Source organism: Nothoprocta perdicaria, unplaced genomic scaffold (genome assembly GCF_003342845.1).
Source record: "Nothoprocta perdicaria isolate Ctin4 unplaced genomic scaffold, notPer1 scaffold_469, whole genome shotgun sequence".
Lineage (NCBI taxonomy): Eukaryota > Metazoa > Chordata > Aves > Tinamiformes > Tinamidae > Nothoprocta > Nothoprocta perdicaria.
The window spans coordinates 158,173-183,383 of record NW_020455720.1 but is presented as its reverse complement, the minus strand read 5'-3'; the positions used below and the strand labels follow the sequence as shown (position 1 = coordinate 183,383).

General features: G+C 41.8%; 1 protein-coding gene across 3 annotated transcripts; it reads left to right on the top strand.

Annotated features, from left to right (window-relative positions):
- Positions 1-5,817: 5,817 nt before the first annotated feature.
- LOC112953879 (myosin-1B) lies at positions 5,818-23,424 on the top strand. 3 transcript variants are annotated; one of them, XM_026047000.1, is made up of 38 exons: positions 5,818-6,021; positions 6,111-6,254; positions 6,348-6,504; positions 6,741-6,768; positions 6,869-6,974; positions 7,072-7,164; positions 7,359-7,422; positions 7,511-7,609; positions 7,713-7,816; positions 7,924-8,062; positions 8,808-8,926; positions 9,019-9,168; positions 9,795-9,965; positions 10,169-10,478; positions 10,692-10,765; positions 11,100-11,187; positions 11,274-11,391; positions 12,442-12,565; positions 12,651-12,787; positions 13,186-13,441; positions 14,179-14,421; positions 14,526-14,702; positions 14,784-14,929; positions 15,008-15,098; positions 15,187-15,576; positions 16,193-16,319; positions 17,310-17,428; positions 17,759-17,955; positions 18,355-18,538; positions 18,625-18,790; positions 18,959-19,083; positions 19,324-19,632; positions 19,732-19,935; positions 21,612-21,737; positions 21,830-22,000; positions 22,096-22,200; positions 22,408-22,503; positions 23,272-23,424. In XM_026047000.1, the coding sequence occupies exons 1-38, from the start codon at positions 5,818-5,820 to the stop codon at positions 23,422-23,424; spliced, it is 5,814 nt and encodes a 1,937-aa protein (XP_025902785.1). The 3 variants fall into 3 exon arrangements, with proteins under 3 accessions (XP_025902785.1, XP_025902783.1, XP_025902784.1); XM_026046998.1 differs by having other exon boundaries at positions 6,869-6,989; XM_026046999.1 differs by having other exon boundaries at positions 6,869-6,989; positions 10,169-10,482; positions 10,699-10,765.
- The last annotated feature ends 1,787 nt before the right edge of the window (positions 23,425-25,211 follow it).

Here is a 25,211-nt window from a genome sequence, read left to right as displayed (position 1 = left end):
ACAATAATGTCCAAGATATTACACAGAAGMATAGCTGGAAGGTTTCTTAACTTGAGCAACTAAAGTGCAGATTATGAAAACTGGCAGGACATTATTTTGCATGTCATAGTGCATCTTTATCACCAACCCTGCCCTCCTCTCTCCTTTCGTCCTTCCATTCTCATTTCCCCCCCTCTCCAAAACTCAAGGTGACTCTCACAGAACCCATATGTCCAAAGSAGAAGGGGGAAAAGAACCCTGCCATTCCCAGGGAAAGGCCAACTGCAAATATATATATATATACACACACACACACACATATGTATATATATGTGGCTATTATGACCTTTTTTGTTTTAATATGAGCATATGACTTGAGGAAGCCTTTTATCACTCCACTGTGCACCCTGTCATAGTTATATAATCCCACCCATCCTTTGCTCCCTTCTTTCTTCTTCCTTCACTCCCATTCCATTTTTCACAGTTTGCTCAAAATCTGCCTCTCTCTACTCATTTCCTCATTTTGTTCCCGGGTTAATTGCCTCTCTTCCTCCCTCCCCACTATTTCTATTCACAGGCTAGTTCTTTTGCCTGTTTGGTGCCAATTTCATTATACTGGACTCTTCCAGTTTCCTAAGAATATTTTGGCAGTCCTAAAAGAGTATTTTATTTTCAGTGGAACATTCAACACTTACATATTGAATGCAAATGGAAGATAAAGTACAATATTAATTGCTTAATGTGGGTAACTGCAGAGCACAGATTTCAGAGTATTTAATAAATCAATGGCATGTATTCAATGTCTCTAAGAGCTTTGGTGAAAAAGAAGTGACGCAGAAAAAGTATTTTTCTTCTGTAGAGGGACTCCTTTTACTGGTAGGCAGATTTGTTTTTACCAAGAGCATGAGATTGACTTGACYGGTATTTCTGGCATATATGACAAGCTTTAACAGCTACTTCAAGCCTGCTGTTTATTTAAAGCAAGTGCTAAGCATCTTTGGCCATGCCATTAGAATCRTCAATCCTTAACTGACCTTTGTGTGTCCCTTTCCAATCCTCCAGCCAAATCCTAAGTGCTGTAAAAAATGTCTTTAAATGCTAAGGGTTCTTAATAAAATATGCAAATAACATTTTGGCAACTAGACAACTAGAGGTAAGAAGGGATACCACTCAAGCAATGGTAGTTCAGGATCGACCATCTCCAGCTCCTTCAAGTGCTCCTTGAACCTTTAGGGTTATTGAGGCACCCTGTCTGCAAGCAGCACCCGTTTCCCCTGTAACACTGCAATGCTAAACAAAACCCAACTAGCAAAGTGGAATGCTCCCCCCCAGAAAGATTTGTAAGTGCAGTAACTTGGCTCCTGTTATTCCAAGGGTTCATTGCTAATGCATCACACAGTATCTGGTATCAGCCACTTTTCAGAAAGGAGGGAAGGAAACAAAGGTGGCCTCCTGGTAATGCACTTATTCATTTGGCCTGGCACACAGGAACTGTTTTTAGTTTCTTCTCRTAGCCATCTATTATTTCCATATCCTCTGCCACGAAAGCCAGGGTGGACAGGGTAGAGGCTGGAGGGAGGCCAGCAACCAGGGGCCCCTCAGCTGAGGCTGCTGAGCACAACAGGAGGGACTGCAAGTTGGTCCCTTCAGCGGCAGCAGTGATGGCTCCACACCATGTTCTCCCGTACAGAGCTGCCCATCACCCAGGATGGCTCTCAAGGGCTGGAGATCTTACCAGGGAAAGTGAGAAGGGAGGCAGATGAGCTATGACTTGCTATTAACCTCCCTCTCTGTGGTCTGTACAGCACTTTGGGGGCTTTTGATAGCGCCTTTTCTTTGTTAGCACCATTCACCCCTGCACTCTGCCCGGCTCAGTGCCTTGCACCTGGACTCTGCCCCAGCTCTTGCCCAATCTCCAGGTGCAGACCTCTCCAGMGCCGATCTCCATCGCGCCTGGCCTGGCAGATAGGCTGCACTGCAGTGCAGAGAAAAGGTATGAAAGATTCAGTGACATAGAAATATCAGAAGAGAAATCCATCTCTATCTGGAGATAGTATGGAAAGAAATTTCAGTGGATTTATTGGAGAAGGAGAGGCCCCGACTGCTATAAAATTAACAAAATTAATTAAAATTAACAAAATTAACAAAATTAATTAAAAGCTTTACTCTGCTAGACTGGCAAAAAGGAAAACGTGAAAGAAGTAATACAGGCAAAAAATAAATAGTCAGTTTTCTTCCTATTACATTGACTAGCTAACAGAAATGTAAAAAAGCAAGGGAAGAGGTATTGTATTTTCTGATGAGGATTTGTCCATTAGGGTTAAACCATAGGGTTAAACCATAAGCTTCAGTCTTTCATTCTGCGGTCTGAACTTAGTCCAAGTGTGAAGCTGACCTCTCGAGTTTCCTCCCCACCTCCAGGATTATTGTGCCAGCACAGACACAGTCAGCTGAGAGAAGAGGAGGAAGGAATTTCCTCACTTTCTTATCCGGACCTCTGAGTAGGTGACACTACGAGGGAGTTGAGCAAAGCAGGTGGTGCTGGAGGAGATGGGTAGTGAGTTACACAGGAAAGGGACAAAATTCAAGTCTTGTCTGCATGGGTGTGAAAGTTTCCTCAGTGAAGTGGAGGGCCCTGCTGCTCCCCTCTTCTCTCCCCTTCCTGYGCTGCTGCAGAACCTGCGTGCAGACCCTCAATAATCTCTCTGATGGACATCCCAGGGTTCGGCACAGGAGAAATGGCCTTCTCCTCACGCGGGCAGGGGTTGCCTCTCTTCTGCAGACCAGCATGGGGCAAGACTGCTGCTTTCCTCTGGAAAGTATTTGTATTCGCTCTTCCCGCGATGTCAGCATCTAGCACACCTGCCCTGCGTAAAGCAGTTCTGAACCACTTGGTTAGGTCAGAGCAGAAGCTTTCTTGAGCTCAGTGGTGTATGTGTCTAACTTTAGTTCAACAGCTCCACAACTCTGTCACACTATCCTCAAACCCCTTCAGCCCCAAACAGAACAGGAGTGGCTTTTTGTGTCTTTCTTCTGGGATCTAGATCTGTGACTTCAGTCTTAAGGGCTTCTATCTCCAATGCTGGACTTGTTTTTCTTCCTTTWCTTGCTCTTTGTGTCCATGGTGACCTGATGATACACCTTAGAATCTCAACACTATTCTTGTCTTCTTCATCTTAGTATCCTATCTTGTCAGTACCTATAGATTCACCCAGCTCACTTCTCTTGGTTTATCCTCAATCTCTTTTGTGTCTTGGTCATCCAAATCATCCCTTGATTTTCATGCCTACAATTTTCTTTCCTGTTCAGATGCTTCCCCTGTGCTGGTATTCCCTTCCTCTGATAACCTTGCTTGTCAGTGGGACCCCCAAATGCTTTTCCACATTGCAGATTCAGAGCATTTGCAGCCATGCAATAGCTTCCTACTTCATCTCTCACTTCCTCCACGTTCCCTGAGACAATACATTGGACTCTTCTCAAATTCTCAAGTGAGCATCCTAGTGCCTATGATGCCCCTGTCATCACCTTTACCACAAACTCCTGCTTTCCCCCTTTTCCATCTTCTCTTGTCAGATTATTTATAGGAGATTGATTCACAGACCTGTTATGTCTAATTATATCCATTCACTTCTAATATGAATGGGAATTCTGCTAGGAGCTGAGATTGCTAAAACCATTTTGACCGAAGAAAGAGGAGGCGGTGGCTGCTACGTATGCAAACCAGATCCTATAAAAGTCTCCCGGGATCAGCGTGTCTTGTCCTTCCTCTGAAATCTCTAAGGTAAGAGTGCTCGAGGCTCTAGGCTGGGGCGGTGGGGAATGGAGGGCAACTGGCTTACATTCCTCAAGCACCGCTGCGTTCATTCCATGCGGGACTGCCGGGGTCAGCTGGGAATCTTAATCTGCTTTCAAGGCATCTATGTTTTCAGTCTATTTTTTTTCCTGTGGAATTCTGTGCAGCAGTAAAAAGGAAGTTCATAACTCTATTTTACAGTACTGCCCAGCTTCCAGTCTGCAAGCCATTTATCTGGACTCGCAAAAGGTAAGATCCTCATTAATTCATTCTTCAGGGTCAAAGAGAGATGCTCTGTGGTAGGAGTGCTGCACAGGTGTGCTGGCAAGCCTTGTATCTCTTATATTCCTAACCACTGTATAAAAACAGTGGAATACTTGGATTGGATTGCCCATAGATTCTCAAAGACTCTGGTCTTACAAGTAGGCTACTAAATTTTCCCCAGGAAACCTAGAGGGTTGCCTACATTTATAAATACTAGGTCGTAAACCCAGGAAGATAGCCCTGAGAAGAAAACCTGAATTTCTAATCACTTTCTACAGATCAAATACATTCTTAAGCCAATTATCCATTTTTGCTTGCTTGTTTTTACTATTAGTTCATTTTAATTTTATCTAATATTTGGTCAATTAAATATTTCTCTCAAAATTAAAAAATTTCAGCAAGGTACCATGTTCAAGGATGATAGTGTGCTTTAAAGAAGTGGTTATGAGTTAGTGTAACTATGAGTTCAGAAAAAAAAMCACATAAAACTTCTATAAAGAATACAGTAATCAAATCCTTAAAAACTGTGATACCCTGAATGCAAATCACAGTATCATTTCAAATGTTTCAACATATCAAATCACTATCATTTTGGGAAATGCAGTAATTTCAGTACTTGTCATTATTATTTTTTAAGAAAATGTAAAATGACAGATAGCTCTGTTAGACTCTGTATTCTTATATAGAGGAATCTACTTTGAAAAAAAAAAAAAAGTGAGTATATAGGCAACGATAAATCTACCAAGGGAAAAATGGGTAGTTTTTACAAACCTATCTAACCAGTTTGTGAAATGGTCTCATTTGAAAATACATTTTAGCACAACTAATGAAACCAATGTTACAGACAGAAACAAAAGCACCAGCAGTGCTTATCGCAGGATACTTTATGTGGTAAGTCAGTGCCTTTTAGAATGCGTTTGTGTTGGTAACAGTAAGTGTCGTTAATGGACTCAGATGCCTAAGAAGGCAAAGAAAGTTCTGCACGTGTAAAGAGTGGAATAGAGTGAAACAAGTCTTAAAATGTACAAAAATATTGGGATACCGTAGTATTATTTTACTGGCCATATTTCAATAACAAGATTGATAAACAAGCAAGCACTAGAAGTTTAAAAATTTATCCAAGGTTAAAAATATCATCTATGCAATGAAAGTGTGYGAGTTACTTTCAGCCATAAAGGAAGGCTAGTAGGAGTCCAAATATTTAGTTTATTTGTTGTCAAGAAACTAACTGATGGAAAGGGAATTTTTAATCTGTTAGGAAAGGAACTCAACATTTAAAAGGTAGGTAATGATCTAGGTAGAATTAGGGAAAAAAACCCGAAGGATAAAACTGAAACAGCATTAATTTTGGAACAATATATCTAGCCTATGGTGGCTTCACCACTGCATGAAACTTCTCAAATAAGACTTCATAGACTGAAATAAATACTTTCATGATTCTGGAGGCTGTGAAATCTAGTGAAAGCAGTGTTCGGAACCTCAGAAAGGATCTGATTATCCTATTATTTCAACAAATGAAGAAAAATATGTGGAAAATATTCCTCTGAAAAGGAACCTAGAGATTCAAATACCTGAAAAAAAAAAAAAAAAGAAAATTAAGGAAGACAACTCTGATTTAGCAAGATAGAAAAATGACAGAATCAATTCAACCAGTTGATTTTTTCATACCAAAGAACAATGAAAATCTACCATCCTGTATGATAAGAGTCCATCATTAAGTACTGTAATGTATTTTTCTATCCTCACAGACCTTGCTTCATTACTCCCAGTAAACCGCAGCCATGTCTACAGATGCTGAAATGGCCATCTTTGGGGAGGCAGCTCCTTACCTCCGCAAGTCAGAGAAGGAGAGAATCGAGGCCCAGAACAAGCCTTTTGATGCCAAGTCATCAGTATTTGTGGTGCATGCCAAAGAATCCTATGTGAAAAGCAAAGTCCAGAGCAAAGAAGGAGGAAAGGTCACAGTCAAGACTGAAGGTGGAGAGGTGGGTGAAAAACATCAAGTCTTGAAAATATAATATAATCCCACACTGGACTTTTAGCTAACACTTTGCATCTGCTCTTTCTTTGGCAGACTCTGACCGTGAAGGAAGACCAAGTCTTCTCCATGAACCCTCCCAAGTATGACAAAATCGAGGACATGGCCATGATGACCCACCTCCATGAGCCCGCTGTGCTGTATAACCTCAAAGAGCGTTATGCAGCCTGGATGATCTACGTAAGTACAGGCMTCGGTCTCCTCTCAAGSAGCTAGCAAGAAGCGCYGCCCCAAGGCAGGTGGAAGCCAACTTGCTGTGTCCTGTCCTTGCAGACCTACTCGGGTCTCTTCTGTGTCACTGTCAACCCCTACAAGTGGCTGCCGGTGTACAACCCGGAGGTGGTGTTGGCCTACCGAGGCAAAAAGCGCCAGGAGGCCCCTCCGCACATCTTCTCCATCTCTGACAACGCCTATCAGTTCATGTTAACTGGTGAGTGCAGATAATTAACAGATGAGTAGGCAGATCAGATAGATTTTCTAAAGAGAATCATGTAAAGGGCAAATAGATACAATACAGCTTTAAGGACCGTATATGTCCATACTTCTGTGCATAGTTCTGACAAAATAAAACAAAGTTTTATTTTGTTCTGACAAAATAAAATAAAACATAGTTTATGTTTTATTTTCAGTTTTCTGACAGTAGCTTTTGTTCTGTCTCCATCACAGATCGCGAGAATCAGTCAATCCTGATCACGTACGTACATTCCCTGCTCCAGTTCCCAAAGGGTGGCTCTGTGCCAGGGGACCTGCTGCCTGACCATACGTTCTCTGCTTCTCTCTCTTTTGCTTCCCAGCGGAGAATCCGGGGCAGGCAAGACTGTGAACACCAAGCGTGTCATCCAGTACTTTGCAACAATTGCAGCCAGCGGGGATAAGAAGAAGGAGGAGCAGCCACAACAGGCAGGCAAAATGCAGGTGAGTTCCTAGGAACAGCACTCTGCATCTGTCAGCTGCATTTATGAGCTATGATGTGATGACAATATGATTGCTGTCTTAGGGGACACTTGAGGATCAAATCATCAGTGCCAACCCCTTGCTGGAGGCTTTTGGAAATGCCAAGACCGTGAGGAATGACAACTCCTCACGCTTTGTAAGTTCTTTTGTCAAGATATTATATTTTTTTGCAAATGGAAATATTTCTGCATTCCTTCAAGTGATGTTAACAAAATACCTATTCTGTGAACTTGAAAACCTGTTTGGAAATACCCAGAGATGTTTCTAAAACAGAAAGCACAACAAAATCAATCCTGAATATTGCTATCAGGTTTTTTTTCTTCCTTAAAGGGTAAATTCATCAGAATCCATTTTGGTGCCACAGGAAAACTGGCTTCTGCTGATATTGAAACATGTAAGAGACCTTTCTTCACTGCCTGTATTCCTTTCCACACTCCTTCCCTGCTGCACTGCATATCTAACTGTTTTCTCTTCYTTGCCAGATCTGCTGGAGAAGTCCAGAGTCACTTTCCAGCTGAAGGCGGAAAGAAGCTACCACATATTTTATCAAATTATGTCCAACAAGAAGCCAGAGCTAATTGGTAGGAAAAGAACCGTAATTCCAAATGTTTGGAAATGTGTAAGAATGAATTCTTTCATATTCAGTTAAACAGAGCTCACAAGTATTATTTCTTTTGTTTTCAGAAATGCTGCTTATTACAACCAATCCCTATGATTTCCCATATGTAAGTCAAGGGGAGATCACTGTTCCCAGCATTGATGACCAGGAGGAGCTGATGGCCACAGACGTAAGTAGAACAAAGGAGTAAAACTAACAAATGATGAAAGGTTAAAATCATTATACTCCTACTACAAGAGCTTATCACRTGTCTTTACTTCATGGATTCCTTGTCAGAGTGCCATTGACATCCTGGGTTTCACTGCKGATGAAAAAGTGGCCATTTACAAGCTGACAGGCGCTGTCATGCATTATGGAAATCTGAAATTTAAGCAGAAACAACGAGAGGAGCAAGCAGAGCCAGATGGCACAGAAGGTACTTACAAAATATGCAGCTGAACCCACTATAGTACCATGAGGAAATGTGGCCTGAATCTTCACTWCTCCTTGGTAGGGTCTTACGGGCTAGAGAAATGTGAGAATGGTTAAGAGTGATCAAGATTCTATCAACTGCTGTTTTACCTATAGATCACTCTTCTGTAAAGAAATTAGGAAATAAGCATAAGCMCTCACTTTCATGTCCCCGAGCATATTACTTCCCCATCCTAACTGAACAAGACAGTCAACCATTTTCATGTTTGAATACTCTGAGCTATATCATTGAAAGAACTGGAAGAACTAGAAGAACAGTAAATACATGTTTTTTTCATTCCTTCTCCTTCTTCCTTTGCCACTTTTTATAAACAGAATTTCTCTCTGTGCTTAGCCCCTACTTCTGCGAACTTTACCCATAGGTAGAATGTGGACATAGTAGGAAAGTGATATAGGATAGCCCGTTCACACTTCTGTCATAATAAACTTCTTTTCTGTCCAATGACAATAGTTTTACTGAATATATTCAGTAGAGTGTATACTCCTATCAAAAATTTTGCTTTTCCATTCATTCAGAAATTGTGACTTAGCAAAGAGACATAAGAATGTCATATCAAACCAGAGGATTATTTTGTCTGTTTAGCCACTGACTTAYAGTATACATGGCTTCTAGAGAAATGTTTTAATTACTACAAGATACTTTTACCAGAGGGCTAACACTTGATCCTGATGTGTGTTTCTGAGCTTAGTTGCTGACAAGGCTGCCTACCTCATGGGTCTGAACTCAGCTGATCTGCTGAAGGCCCTGTGCTATCCCCGAGTCAAGGTCGGGAATGAGTATGTGACCAAAGGTCAAACTGTGCAGCAGGTAAGAAATAAGGCACGATAGAAAACACAGCTTGAATTAAACCTTTGTTTTTCCTCTTTTGTTTGATATCATACCTGTTCCCTGTTGTTTAGGTGTACAATTCAGTAGGTGCCCTGGCAAAATCTGTCTTTGAGAAGATGTTCTTGTGGATGGTTGTTCGTATCAACCAGCAGCTGGATACCAAGCAGCCTAGACAGTACTTCATTGGTGTGCTGGACATTGCTGGATTTGAAATCTTTGATGTAAGTGCAAGGTCTCCATWCAAAATTTCTTCAAAGGAGTACTAAGAAACGGAAATATTTATTTTTGTCATTATGGATCTTATTATTTATGGGATAATCCAGACATATATTTAGGAATGGCACTGCCACATTTGGTTCTCATAGTATTTATTAAGCCACAAGTATGGTGTTTTTTACAGATTTCTGTTGGGGATGTAGAAAGGAAAATTTTAAGAAAAAGTGACACYGGAATTTTTAAAAACTAGTGTGTTAAAATTGATTTTGAAGAAATATAAATCAATCATCTTGAAGGAAAATTTCATTAATACTGAGSTCAAATTTACTCTGAGTGCTTGGGACTAGATCGGCACTGCAGACAAATCCAAGCAGACCAGCTGTCATGACTAACTTCTTGGATTAAGCTGTGCAGCTGTTTCAGAGTTTAAAAATATGTCRGTAAGACCTGGTCTAAAAGTGTAGCTATGTTACATGACAGAACATCCTAGTCAACTGGCCAATCCCATGAGTAGAAATTCAGGATTTCAGTAATTGAGCCCTTCATGAGTTGAAAGTAAAATCAGCAAGAAGATGCAGAGTGTTCATGGAAGAAAAATTTGCGAGTAAGTCTATCTCTCTGTATTCCACAGTTCAACAGCTTGGAGCAGCTCTGCATCAACTTCACCAATGAGAAACTGCAACAGTTCTTCAAYCACCACATGTTCGTGCTGGAGCAAGAGGAGTACAAGAAAGAAGGAATTGATTGGGAGTTCATTGATTTTGGCATGGACCTGGCTGCTTGCATTGAGCTCATTGAGAAGGTTATTGGGCTCTATGCACTTTATAATTCTTTAGTTTAAAAAGGTTTCTTTTTCTATGGTCAAAAATTGAACAGTCCAGCATGTGGCACTTACACCTGACGCAACAACCTGTATCATGATTTTTCTGACCTCTGTGCAGTTCTTCTGCATGTTCATGTTTTCTTTTCTTTTCTTCTTCCTTTTTGTGCTGCTATTTCTTCCAGCCCATGGGCATCTTCTCCATCCTGGAAGAGGAGTGCATGTTCCCCAAGGCAACTGACACCTCTTTCAAGAACAARCTCTATGACCAGCACCTGGGCAAGTCCAACAACTTCCAGAAGCCCAAGCCTGGCAAAGGAAAGGTTGAGGCTCATTTCTCCCTGGTGCACTACGCTGGCACAGTGGACTACAACATCACCGGCTGGCTTGAGAAGAACAAGGACCCCCTGAATGAAACTGTTGTGGGGCTGTACCAGAAATCATCTCTGAAGACACTTGCCTTACTTTTTGCATCTGTTGGTGGGGCAGAAGCAGGTGATTTATTGGAAATCATTTCTACTATAATTTACAGCAAAGTAGTTACTGCAATAGTAATTGAAATGGTAAGATGTATATGTTTAAAAATMACTCTTGGTAGTATTACTTTAACCACAGTGATCCTAAGATGGGAAATGCGAAACATGCTTTTATTACAGAAAAGAATTCTGTAAAAGCTAAATTTCTTTTTTTTCAATTATTATTATTTAGAGAGCAGTGGAGGTGGCAAGAAGGGCGGCAAGAAGAAGGGTTCTTCTTTCCAGACTGTGTCRGCTCTTTTCCGGGTAATGTAGACTAAAGACTCTCCACTGTCCCCCTTTATTTTTTCCAACAATTAATACAATTTATAAGGATTAGAGACATAAAACTCACTTCAGATCAATCATTTCAGTTTGATCTAATACACAAAACTGTTATGTTCAGAAAGGATAAGGGGTTGTGCTTCTTAAAAATGAAGGATTCCCATTGAGTCATTGGACAAACTAATTTACTTGAATTTCAAAATAGACCAGAAGTATTTGCTGTATCATAACCTTATCACAATSGCTTTACTCCACCTAATTATGAGGTTGCAGAAGTATCATTTTTAAACACAAATCTTTGCTCCTGTTCTTATAGGAAAATTTGAACAAGCTGATGAGCAATCTGCGAAGCACCCACCCTCATTTTGTGCGATGCCTCATTCCCAATGAAACAAAAACCCCTGGTAAGATGTTCAAGGACCTCACTGTGATGAACCTGCTCTTCTCTGTGTAGCCCAACTAAGTATCAATTCATAATGTCATTCATTAGGTGCCATGGARCATGAACTGGTGCTGCACCAGCTGCGCTGTAACGGTGTGCTGGAAGGGATCCGAATTTGCAGGAAAGGATTCCCCAGCAGAATCCTCTACGCAGACTTTAAACAAAGGTCAGGCTCCACTTTTCCATGCATCATCAGAACCCTGATGAAAAACTCGCATTTCCTAATGATTTTAATTATTGTGAAAGCCATGCAAGGAATTTATTGTACCTGTTCTTGGATATACACAAGTTGTTCAAGTTTGTTTTCCAGTTTTTCTCTAGCTAATGAGAAGAACAGGCAACATCAGAAGGCAAAAATGATTCCTGTCTTTGATTCACTTTTTAGTATGGGACAAATCATCTTTTAATTAACTATTTTTAAATATTATTACTAGCTTAAAATTAACTTTTGGATAGCAAAGTTAGATGACCAGTACCAAAGTACTAATCAAAAAAATAAAAGAGACTTTGTGATAAAATGACCCTAAAAAAAAAAAGAACAAAATCSTAGCATCTTGATTCTTTCTCTACTGGCTGAAAAGGAGAATGAAAATAGGGATGAGGGAATGCTGTGAGGAAATGCCATAACCCTGTGCTTATCATAGAACTCAATGAGTGGTGCTTCTGTCTGTGGAATTAAAGAAGCTTCAGTCACTCTCCTCTACTGGGGAAGGCTGTGAGTTCTAAATATCTAATTTTAATTCCCGACATTGCAGAGAATGAATCTAGAGGATATACCTCAGAGAGGAGGAGGACGTACCAAAGGAGGATACACCTTCAGGCGAGGGATTAGAAAGCGGGAACCATGACATATGTTTATTCTCATATGCTGATTATCAAAATCAGCTGAAAAATGCTCTACTTTTCTATATTATTTCTAYAGTATTGCTAATACTGTAGCAGTGATATGTTCTGCCATTACTTTTGATGATGAGCTGCYTCTCATCCCCATGTTTTCTTCTTTCTAATAGAGATCTCATTTGGCTATCAGACATTAGCCAACAAGGTGTGCTGTTTTCCTTGGAGATCTGTCTCCATTCTGTAGCAAGTATTGCTCAACTAAAGAAAGTAGACTGTTTTTGATGCTTCTGCAGAGAATTTTAACAATGGCACCAGTTGGTTGCAGGTTTGATTGATCTTTCATAAATCTGTCTTCATATTCTGCCTCTCACCGTAGGTACAAGGTGCTTAATGCAAGTGCCATCCCCGAGGGACAGTTCATTGACAGCAAGAAGGCTTCTGAGAAGCTCCTTGGCTCCATTGATGTGGACCACACCCAGTACAAATTTGGTCACACCAAGGTACAAACACTCCTTGACCCACGGACCRTGTGGCTGTGCTTGGTGCCACCTGACAGTGACGTGCTGCAATATTCCCCTTCTCCAGGTGTTCTTCAAAGCTGGGCTGCTGGGGCTCCTGGAGGAGATGAGAGATGAGAAGCTGGCACAGCTCATCACTCGCACACAGGCCATTTGCCGGGGCTTCCTCATGAGAGTGGAATTCAAGAAAATGATGGAAAGAAGGTTGATATTTACAATATTTGACTTCTTGAGTCAATCCACATCACATGATATGAACAAAAGACGTGACCAAAAGTCAAGATGAGCTGCTTCTCACTGAACTTCCTTTTATTTCTCATTAATTCAGTGTACCAGTATCGTGCATTTGGGAGTGTCAGCTAGTACTACGAGTATAAAAAACTTTCGTAGCTTTTTTTAGGAAAAAAAAATAACAATACTTAGCTTATTTCTCCTTATTTGATAAACTGATAGAACTACCCATTTGATCTTTGAAAATAATCAACTAGTTGCACATACACACATATGTACATGCATTTCACTAAGTATAACTATTGTACATATAATTGTGTCTATATGCATATAGTCACATAAAAAATTAAACATATGTTTTATTGTTTCAGGGAGTCCATCTTCTGCATTCAGTACAATGTTCGCTCGTTCATGAATGTCAAGCACTGGCCATGGATGAAGCTGTTCTTCAAGATCAAACCTCTGCTGAAGAGTGCAGAATCAGAGAAGGAGATGGCCAATATGAAGGAAGAGTTTGAGAAAACCAAGGAAGAGCTTGCAAAGTCTGAGGCAAAGAGAAAGGAGCTGGAGGAGAAAATGGTGGCTTTGATGCAGGAGAAAAATGACCTGCAGCTCCAAGTACAGGCTGTAAGCATTTTGTTTTTGACTCATAATGTTCTGTGTAAAATAAACACATGTATCCCAGTAAGAAATATCACATCCCAAAAGAGTAATACCACATATATAATTTCTAAAATACAAAGGAAAACCATACCAAAATGACTAAACGAAACACATAAATATTAACAATTTTGCAATGAGTTTTAATGCCAACCCCTTAGGTTTTTAAATCAAGAGATAATTTTTCAAAAGAATAAATTGTAGAGTTTGCAGTATCATATTTTTAATCACACATGGTAGCAACTATWATGTTCAGTCTTACTGCATAATTTTCATATATGATCATCTGATCAATGGACATAGTCTGGGGGTCCTATAAATGCTCTCATTTGGAGAGCGACAAATGAATTCAAGTGGAGTAAAAGGAGTTCAGAGCGGGTGGTAGTTCTCCAGCATTTCTTGGGAAAAACWGTGATGTAACAGCAGGCATCTTCTTTTTAGCCTGGAGATAAAACAGGGACATCAAGGATCCCTTTCACACTACCCTCACTAGTAAGGATTAGGAAGTATCTGACCTGCTTTTCATGTCTGCAAAACAAATGTCTCCATCTAAGTTAGTAGCCTTAGGTTCTTTTCACATTCAGCAAGAAGAAATGTCACCTTTGAGAATAGTGATTCCTTCTTTAAAAATCAGGATGAAAACTAATTATGAGGCAGACATAAGAAGAAAATAATGTAAAACATTCTGTGAAATACCTGTGTAGGAAGCTGATGGGTTGGCAGATGCTGAAGAAAGATGTGACCAGCTGATCAAAACCAAAATCCAGTTGGAAGCCAAAATCAAGGAACTGACAGAGAGAGCAGAAGATGAAGAAGAGATGAATGCTGAGCTGACAGCCAAGAAGAGGAAATTAGAAGATGAATGCTCAGAGCTGAAGAAAGATATTGATGACCTAGAGCTAACGCTGGCCAAAGTTGAGAAGGAAAAGCATGCCACCGAAAACAAGGTACAACATATAGTTTGTCACTCATGGTCCAAAATCAATTCTGTCTGGTACAGCACATTTGTAGCTACGTCTTCTACTTACTATGCGTTCTTTTCTTCTCACAGGTCAAAAACCTCACTGAGGAGATGGCAGCTCTGGATGAGAGCATTGCCAAGCTGACAAAAGAGAAAAAGGCCCTCCAAGAGGCCCACCAGCAGACACTGGATGACCTGCAGGCAGAAGAGGACAAAGTCAATACGCTGACMAAAGCTAAAACCAAGCTGGAACAGCAAGTGGATGATGTAAGTATAYATTYGGMATKAACAGGACAGGGATCTAAGTAGGCTTTGCTGGCAGAGTACTCATGATTGTCTTCTGTTTAGCTTGAAGGGTCCCTGGAGCAGGAGAAGAAAYTGCGCATGGACCTTGAGAGAGCCAAGAGGAAACTSGAGGGGGACCTAAAGCTGGCTYATGAATCTACAATGGATTTGGAAAATGACAAGCAACAGCTGGATGAGAAGTTGAAGAAGTAAGCATGGGAATGTTTTTGCTGTGTAGGTGCACCCTTGTTTTTATTTGGGCACTAATAAAGTTTTTCTGTACAAAGGAAAGACTTTGAAATCAGTCAGATCCAGAGCAAGATTGAGGATGAACAAGCCCTGGGCATGCAATTGCAGAAGAAGATCAAGGAGTTGCAGGCAAGTCCCTGTTCCCTCCCTTCTCTCACACTGACAAAGGCCCAGTTGGAGCAGGGCATAGGTRTGAACAGTRCCTACTGTTCCACAGGCCCGAATTGAGGAACTGGAGGAGGAAATTGAGGCTGAACGTGCCTCTCGCGCCAAAGCAGAGAAGCAGAGAGCAGAGCTTTCCAGGGAGCTCGAGGAGATCAGCGAGCGCCTGGAGGAAGCAGGGGGAGCTACGGCAGCCCAGATCGATATGAACAAGAAGCGCGAGGCCGAATTTCAGAAGATGCGGCGYGACCTCGAAGAGGCCACTCTGCAGCATGAAGCCACCGCTGCCGCCCTGCGCAAGAAGCATGCGGACAGCACAGCCGAGCTCGGGGAGCAGATAGACAACCTTCAGCGTGTSAAGCAGAAGCTGGAGAAGGAGAAGAGTGAGCTCAAGATGGAGATTGATGACTTGGCCAGTAACATGGAGTCTGTCTCCAAAGCCAAGGTACAAAGCAATTTGAATGTTATGAATATTCATATTTTAAAATAGTTAAATTAATCACATTTAAAGATAAAAAGTTTCACTTTACAATGGTTTTACCTATTTCAGTTCTAGTACAACACTATGAGGTGGGTAGGTTTGGTAAGATGTATACCTGAAACRCCTAGGGTAAGGAACTTGTTGGCTTGCATTTTTTCGTTCAGATTATTATATTATAATGAGAGATGCTGAACTTTTTTTTTAGTTTCTTCTAAAATAGAAATTGTATCAATTCTATAGATTTCTTTTTCCTCCCTATTTTTCTTTTTCTCACTCTAATAACATCATCAGTAAATGCCAAACAAATTAAAAATAAATTTTCCAAGATGCAGCATGCCAGCATCCATTTCCTCTATTACAAAAACTGTATGTGCTCAAAAGTGTATGTTTTCAAAAATTAWGAATTATGCAAGTATTAAAATTAGAGATGGAATTTTTATAGTAAGTTACATCAGTCTTCTGAAGGATTTGACTTATACATTCCTAAATCTGCCTTTTTCTCCTCTTCTCTTTCTCAGTAACTCTATATTTTGAACAACCAATCATTTAATATTTTTCGTTCTGTTCTTCATGCACATAGGCCAATCTAGAGAAGATGTGTCGCACCCTGGAAGATCAGCTAAGTGAGATTAAGACAAAGGAGGAGGAGCACCAGTGCACAATTAATGACATAAGTGCTCAGAGAGCACGGCTACAAACAGAGGCTGGTAAGATATTTATGTTTTTTAAGTGAACAATGCAAATGATATGGGCCTAAAAAAGACCTGCGATCAAAAGGTATCACAAAAACCTGAAGGTTCTGGAGTACAAGTTGAACATGGCTGTTCAACTCCAAGTGCAGCAAAAAAAGCCAACAGCATCCTGGACTGCGTTGGGAAAAGTGTTTCCAAGAGGCTGAGGGAGGTGATCCCTCCCTTCTACTCACTGCTGGTGAGATCACACATGGAGGGCTGTGTCCAGTTCTCAGCATCCTGGTACTAAAGACTGTACTACTGTTCTACTGGAGAAAGTACAGCACATGAACACAAAAACTATTAAGCAGTCAGAGCATATATCCTAATCCCAACTGAGAGACCTGGGACTGTTTAGGCTAGAGAAAAGAAAATGTAGGGTAGAGCTTATAAATGTGTATAAATAGATGAAGGGAGGGGCTGAAGAAGATGGAGCCAAACCGTTCTCCGTGGTAAGAGGAAGTAGGCACAAATTGAAATATAGGAATTTCCATTTAAACATAAGAAAAAAAATACTTTAAGGGTGGTCTAACAATCTATAAACCACAGAGGCTGTACAGTCTCTATGCTTATTGATATTCAAAACACAACTGGACACAGTTCTGGGCAACCTCTATCTAACACAAATTTGAAAAAGAACATTGGACTACATGATCTCCCAAGACGATTTCCTGTATCTACGTACATACACAATGTGGTACACGTGCCAGAAGCTTCATGTTTCAGAAAAACAATGAACTTAGTGCAAAGACACAGTACGATTGTTCAGGTATCAAAGAAGAGGTTATTATATTTGTCATCCCAGCTCCTAAGACAAAATTCTCCGCTGTACTTGGAGAACAACAATGAGTATCACTAAGAGTCAATCGAAGAAAAAATCAAAATACCTCTCATGTCCATTTAATTATTGTTACCACCTCTGAATCAGTAACATATATGTTTTCTTACTTATTTGGACTCTCTCAGGTGAATATTCACGCCAAGTGGAGGAGAAAGATGCTCTGATCTCTCAGTTGWCAAGAGGCAAGCAGGCATTCACCCAACAGATTGAGGAACTCAAGAGGCATTTAGAGGAAGAAATAAAGGTGAGGCTGCTTTCCAAAATCTTTTTCTGGGGCACTATTCCGCCTAAGTGATGGCTTCACCACTGAAATATAGAACTACAAAGCCACTATGAGGAGAGGCAGGAAAAGTGCCACTTAGGCATTTCAATGCAAGCCTCCTCATTGTGACATTGCTCCCTCTTCTTACCACTCAACCTATTAATTCTTTTGCAAGTTTCCAGCTCTTGCTTTCTCATCCAGTGAACTGACATAATTCCCATAGGAGAATAATCCAGTGGCTGATAACATTTCAGCCAGAGGATTCTCCAGAATGCAGCTACTCCTTGTGCCAATCCTGTCCTCCTTCCCCAGGCCAAGAACGCCCTGGCTCATGCCTTGCAATCTGCTCGCCACGACTGTGACTTGCTGCGGGAGCAATATGAAGAGGAGCAGGAAGCCAAGGGCGAGCTGCAGCGCGCCCTGTCCAAGGCCAACAGTGAAGTGGCCCAGTGGAGGACCAAATACGAGACGGATGCCATTCAGCGCACGGAGGAACTGGAGGAGGCCAAGTATGTGGGGAAGATGGGGAAGCAGAGGCTAATGGGGAAGTCAGAAGAGACCACRGASATGCTGTCAGACAGCACTTAGGGTTGCTTAGGGTTAGGATGGCTGGAAGGGGGAAAAATATCCCATAGRTKATGTCRGTTGACAAAAGCAACAAAGCCGAGGAAATGGAGGATGGCAGAGAGAGGCCAAATAGGATGCACACAGAGGGCAGAGGTATTGCTAGAGCTGCCTGGCAATAGGACCTGGGAATATGATGAATGGCTGGCAGAGGTGCTGGGCTGGGTGTGAAGGGGGATCTCACACTGCCAACTGGCCAAGTGTGCTGCTATGAAAAACACTCCAGCTGCACCCACAGGCTCCCCTGTGCTTCCTCACCGGGATCTGTGTCTACCACCTCCCAGGAAGAAGCTGGCACAGCGTCTGCAGGATGCCGAGGAACACGTTGAGGCTGTGAACTCCAAATGTGCTTCCCTGGAAAAGACAAAGCAGCGGCTGCAGAATGAAGTGGAGGACCTGATGATTGATGTGGAGAGGTCGAACGCAGCTTGTGCAGCTCTGGACAAGAAGCAGAAGAATTTCGACAAGGTAAAATGGGCTCCMACCTTGTCGTCTTGTGACAGAGTATCCCCTCGTGACTGCCAGGTCCATACTCAGGCCTTATTCCTCTTCAGATCCTGKCAGAGTGGAAACAGAAGTATGAGGAAACACAGGCTGAGCTGGAAGCCTCCCAGAAAGAGTCTCGTACGCTCAGCACGGAGCTTTTCAAGATGAAGAATGCCTATGAGGAGTCCCTGGACCACCTGGAAACAATGAAGCGGGAGAACAAGAACTTGCAGCGTAAGTACCGTGTGCTCAGCTCCTCACAGATGTTTCTCACCTGATCTTTTACCCTCCAGCTTCTGTATCTCTGCTCGCAGACTCACACRGTTCCCTGTCCCCTGCATTTAGCAGCATATTTCCCTCCTACTCAGTATCTGATTCTGCAATTTATCTCTGTCCCTACAGAGGAGATTTCTGACCTCACGGAGCAGATTGCAGAGGGAGGAAAGGCTGTCCATGAGCTGGAGAAAGTGAAGAAGCAGATTGAGCAGGAGAAATCTGAAATCCAAGCAGCTCTGGAGGAAGCTGAGGTATACAGAGTTTACTGATCTCTTAAGGATCTCAAACCAGTATCTCATTTAATACACTGTGAAATTATTCTTATAGACAAGATGAAAAAGATCGCGTGGGAAAATGTAAAGATGTTGTCTAAAAAACAGCACTGTTGTCTATCTGTAATGAAGGCTACTGTCTCAATTGCTACAATATTAAAGATTAAGTTTCAAATTAGCCATGTAACAAATACTGAGTTCTCACTTACCCATCTTCAGGCTTCCCTGGAACATGAAGAGGGGAAGATTGTTCGCATCCAACTTGAGTTGAACCAGGTCAAGTCTGAAGTTGACAGGAAAATTGCAGAAAAAGATGAGGAAATCGACCAGCTGAAGAGGAACAACCTTCGTGTTGTGGAGTCCATGCAGAGCACCTTGGATGCTGAGATCAGGAGCAGGAACGATGCCCTCAGACTGAAAAAGAAAATGGAGGGAGATCTGAATGAAATAGAGATCCAGCTGAGCCATGCCAACCGTCAGGCAGCAGAGGCACAGAAGAATCTAAGAAACACACAGGCGGTGCTCAAGGTCCATTGAACAAAAGTTGCACAAGGAGAAAAGTCTTAAGTGACATTTTCATTGCCAAAGGGCTCTGAGCCAGCTTATATTCTCTCACTTGCTCTACAGGACACCCAAATACACTTGGATGATGCTCTCAGGACACAGGAGGACATGAARGAGCAGGTGGCCATGGTGGAGCGCAGAGCAAACATTATGCAGACTGAAATTGAGGAGCTACGCGCAGCCCTGGAACAGACAGAGAGAGGCAGAAAGGTGGCTGAGCAGGAACTGATGGATGCAAGTGAGCGTGTGCAGCTYCTCCATACCCAGGTGAGCTGCCTTGCTAAAAAAATGTAGTACTGTTTAGTAGGAGAACATTCTGTATGGTTTACTCCAGTCAGTACTAGAGGTTCAGCTTGGAATAAGATAAACGTTTTCTGAAGTAGTCATCATGATACTACTTAGGACTTCTGAAGTAATCCTCACTGTACTAAATCATAGAAGCATAGAACRCTTAAAGTTGGAAGGTACCTCAGAGGTCATCTAGTCCAACCCCTGCACACACAGGGTCACCTAGAGCAYGGGGCACAGGGCTGCAACCAAGCGGATTTTGAAGATTTCCAAAGAAGGAGACTCCACAACCTCTCTGGGCAGCCTGTTCCAGGGCTCTGTCACCCTCACTGTCAAGAAATGTTCCTGTGGAAGTTCCGGTGCTTCAGTTTGTAGCCATTTCCTCTAGTCCTGTCGCTGGCCACCACTGAAAAGAGGCCGCCCCCTCCTCCTCACTGCCTCCCTTGAGGTATTTATAGGCACTGATCAGGTCCCCCCTCAGCCTTCTCTTCTCCAGGCTGAACAGGCCCAGCTCCCTCAGCCTTTGCTCATATGGCAGATGTCCCAGGCCCCTGACCATCCTGGTAGCCCTGCGCTGGACTCTCTCCAGCAGCTCCACATCCCTCTTGTCCTGGGGAGCCCAGAACTGGACACAGTCTCCAGATGTGGTCTCACCAGGGCTGAGCAGAGGGGGACGATCACCTCTCTCAACCTGCTGGAGATGCACCCCAGGATCCCATTGGCCTCCTTGACCTACAGGGCACAYTGCTGCCTCATGGTCAACTTGAGACGTTGATTGAAAATGTTGATTCTGTGCTGAATTTGAGGAACATAATGAAGATGAACATTGCTGACCATCCAAACTAGCAAGCATAGGAGGGCTTTTGAACTTCCAGATWTGAGTGTATGCACTGCCTGCGTTCCCAGGTTGTACTGGACACAACTCCAGCTTCCATGATTTTTTATCCTAGCTTAATTTCCATCAGCAACACACTTAATTGCAGAACCAGATTTGATTAGGGGCAAACTCCCAAACAGTGTGCAATCTGAGCAGTAAAGGACTAGAACACCCAAAGTACAGCAGCATTCACCCCTCTGTCACTGCAGATGTAACATGAGGGAAGCCTCACATTGCCTTAAAAATGTTCTTCCATTAAAAATGTGCTCAAGAGATTGGGGATGAGTTTCTGGGTCTGTGGTAGCTACGTACAATAACTACATGTCATTATAGTAACTGGAGCTAACTGACACCTAACTGTCATGTGCTTAGATCTATGAAAAGTGTCTGGTTTCATGTGTAAAAAAAAATAATCTGGGAACAATCGATCCCACCCACATTTCAAACTTTTTTAAAATTACTATGAGAGTGGATTAGTGCTTCCTTCTTTATGCTAAACAGGAAGCAGTTTTTGAATTTCCTCTAATATTTTCATTCTTTTTCTTAGACAAACTCATTTCATGAGATTTGTCACAGTTTATGGGAATAGTACTTCCTGACAGAWTAATGGCATTAACTGTTGGAAAAATAAAGCATTGCTCCCCAATGATAATAAAATTTATATTAAAAAAGTATCAAATTTTTAAAGAATTAAATCTGAAATAGCTCAAATTCATGCAACATTCTTAATTTGACATTATGAGCTAACAAACACAAGTAAGTGATGCTGTTTTCACAGAACACCAGTTTGATCAACACCAAGAAGAAGCTGGAAACAGACATTTCCCACATTCAGAGTGAAATGGAAGATACAATCCAGGAAGCCCGCAATGCTGAAGAGAAGGCCAAGAAAGCCATCACAGATGTGAGTTGGGGGCTCCTTAGTGGCAGGTGGTGGATGGATTCTGACCCAACATGCCTCCCATCCCAAACTGACTCTACTCCTTTGCTCTGCAGGCAGCCATGATGGCAGAAGAGCTGAAGAAGGAGCAGGACACGAGTGCCCACCTGGAGAGGATGAAGAAGAACTTGGAGCAAACGGTGAAGGACCTGCAGCACCGTCTGGATGAGGCTGAGCAGCTGGCACTGAAAGGAGGCAAGAAGCAAATCCAGAAGCTGGAGGCCAGGGTGCGTAGGGCCGGTAAATGTGCATCAGGTACTATATCTTGCAGCAGCCACAGTAAAGCTCCAAGGATGAACCTGTTCTCCATTTCTCCTTGCAGGTGCGCGAGCTGGAAGGGGAGGTTGATTCTGAGCAGAAGCGCAGCGCTGAAGCCGTGAAGGGTGTGCGCAAATACGAGAGGAGGGTGAAGGAGCTCACCTACCAGGTAGGGCTGGAGGCCTCATCATACTGATGCTCTTCATACAGAAAGACAAAATGCAGCCCTATGGTTAGGGATTTATTTTCTGTTCTTTTCAGTCAGTTACACAGTCAGCTAGTTCAAAATGAGAAATCAGACATAAGAAAGAAATGCTTTTCCTGTCATGTTAGGAGGATCCAACTTCTCACCTCTGTTGCTTCTTGTTCTCTTTAGTCTGAGGAAGACCGGAAGAATGTTCTCAGGCTCCAGGATCTAGTGGACAAGCTGCAAATGAAAGTGAAGTCCTACAAGAGACAAGCTGAGGAGGCTGTAAGTATTTCTGTGACTGAATCAGCCTTTTGGCAGAGTTGGAATCCTGTCTTGATGTTTTCTCTGTCCAGCTCTGTTTGAACCCTCAATGTTTTTGTCCTCCTCCAGCTGTGCTTTACAGCTCGGGGCTATTGAGAATACATTTTCTCTGACCACTGTTGAGTCGCTCGAAAACGCTCAGAATGCCTGTGGGTGCAGATCTCTCCTTCCCTTTTATTTGCTTCCTTTAATTCATATCTATTTTCCCATTTAAGAAAGTGCACTACCTTCAAGTATTTCAAAACAATTTTATGACAGTAAATAACTGGAAAATAATTTAATAGAAATAGCTGTAATTCTATACAATTACTGAATATTTTTAAAGAGTTTAAGCACTTCATACTCAGGAGAGGAATCCGGTCAGATACTGTTAAACATCTAAACACTTGCCATCTTTTTAAGCTATTTGATTGGATTGCCTCTAGAAATATTGGTCTGGAGCACCTACCAACCCACTCTTTTTTTTTTCACTACGCAAAGACAAAATACCAAGGTATGTTCAGTGTAGGACAAATGATTCAACAACACTCAAAATTCTCTTTAAAATGAGTTTCACTGAGCCTTCTAAAGCAGAAACCAGCAAGGATGCAATCACCTTCATTTAGTTACAAGATACAGAGATTATAAGCGGCATCACGTTCCATCCATAAATCTCATATACATCAGCCATGTGTAAGAAATTGGGCAGTGATAGCTTTTGGGCTTTCCTGAATCTTTTCCTATCCCCAGGAGGAGCTGTCCAATGTGAATCTTGCGAAATTCCGTAAGATCCAGCACGAGCTGGAGGAAGCTGAGGAGCGGGCTGACATCGCGGAGTCGCAGGTCAACAAGCTCCGAGCCAAGAGCCGGGAAATTGGCAAGAAGACCGAAGGTGAAGAGTAAATGCCTCCAGCTGAGCAAAGTGAATGAGAAATGGCACAAAATGTGAAATTCTATCACTTTGATTTGTAATTACTGTTTAGTCCTTCATCAATCTGTAGGTAATTAATGTCTAATCAATAAAAATTGTAGAGGTATTTCCATAGAAATAATGAGAAGCAACTGCTGTATTGTTATCATTATCCTGAGCTTATATTAACATTTACATTTTTTCTCTTTATTTAAGTGTGGGGGCCACTGTTTAAGCAGTTTAATCAGGCCTCCCGTTTCATAGTACCATGAGATTTTGCCAAGGAGTTCCTCAAGAAAAATTGTTATTTTTTTGCAACTGAATGTAATCAACCCTCCTAACTTGTGCTTGAGGAAGACAATAGATTTTTAACTCAAAACTTCCAGCTAAAGACTAAGATTTTATTACATTTTCTACCAACCCATTCTAATCATTCATTATTCTACTATACCATATAGATCATTTGCAATCGATCTTTGAGTTAAATGTTTTCAATCTTGTATGTCTTTTTAAAACGGAATTTAGAGGGCATTCAGCTCTGAAATGAGATCTAGTGCCAGTYTTTCTTCAGGAAAGTGATGGGGAAACCAACATCCTAAGTGCAGCAAAAACAGATGTCTTATATTCACTGCCTACATTCTGTTTCTGAAAGTCCTTTAGATCTTTTGAGATGRCTAGACAGCCATCTAGTTCCTATTTTTTATCTAAATATCTTTGCCTAGCTTGGCATCACTCAAAATGCAGCTTTTCATCCACTCTAGACTATAGCACATACCATAGATTCCATGTTAACCTTTCTGAAAAGCAAGGGACGTGGGAATATCCGCCTTCTATGTCATAATCTCATACTTGGAGCACTTGATAGTCTGAAGAGATCTGAACACTGAGATGCTCCTASTGGAGTGTCATATCCACACAGACGTAGGATAGTTGAAAGAACCAAATCATCCATCATTCCTGTTAAAGATGGACTCCCATGGCTTCAGAAATTACATAAATACATACATTTTTAAAAACTGCAAAGAACTACGAAGACTAATAGAGAGAAATGTCATCTGGGAAAAGGATGACTGCAGTTGATAGACCCCTAAGCACTACCGAGTACTGAGCCAGCTCTTCATTAGCGTCACCCATCAAAGCCCTTTCCCCTAGTTTTTATGAAYTGATGGCTTGTCAATGTTATCAAGCACTCCAGCAAATTCAATTATGATCATTTTCAGCTGGGCCATGATCCAGACCATCTTCCTCATCTCTCCCATCTTATCTATTCTCACTTGTACTTTCCCACTCATACCTATACACGTATGTATCTCCTCCCTGCCGCCACAAACATATCTATAGATAGGTATAAAGCTCCAGAAAGCTTTTTTTCAACAACAGCCTGCTAAGGTGAAGATGTATGATTATCAACATTTCAAAACTGGTATGTAATAAAGGTCAAAAAYCAATTACGGCCACTATTTTTAGTGTTCGATCTGAATGTCTTGATAAGGATTTTACAGTTTTAAAGCACCATTTCCACTGACTGTACTCCTAGCTGAGTACTCAGTATAGCTCCAGTCCACTCCTAGAGTCAAATGCCTGACACCTCTGAAATTAAGCCTGTGTGATTAACTGTCACCTGTGGAAAGTACTGCTGCCTCTGCCTTAAGGAGAAGTTAGCCTATACCCAAGGTCTTTTGGGGGGAAGAGAGATGTGACAAAGCAGGAGGCAGTCTTCAGAGTATGTGGACAGCTCTGTTTCCACAGACTCASCAGAAACAAAAGCAGTAGAATATGT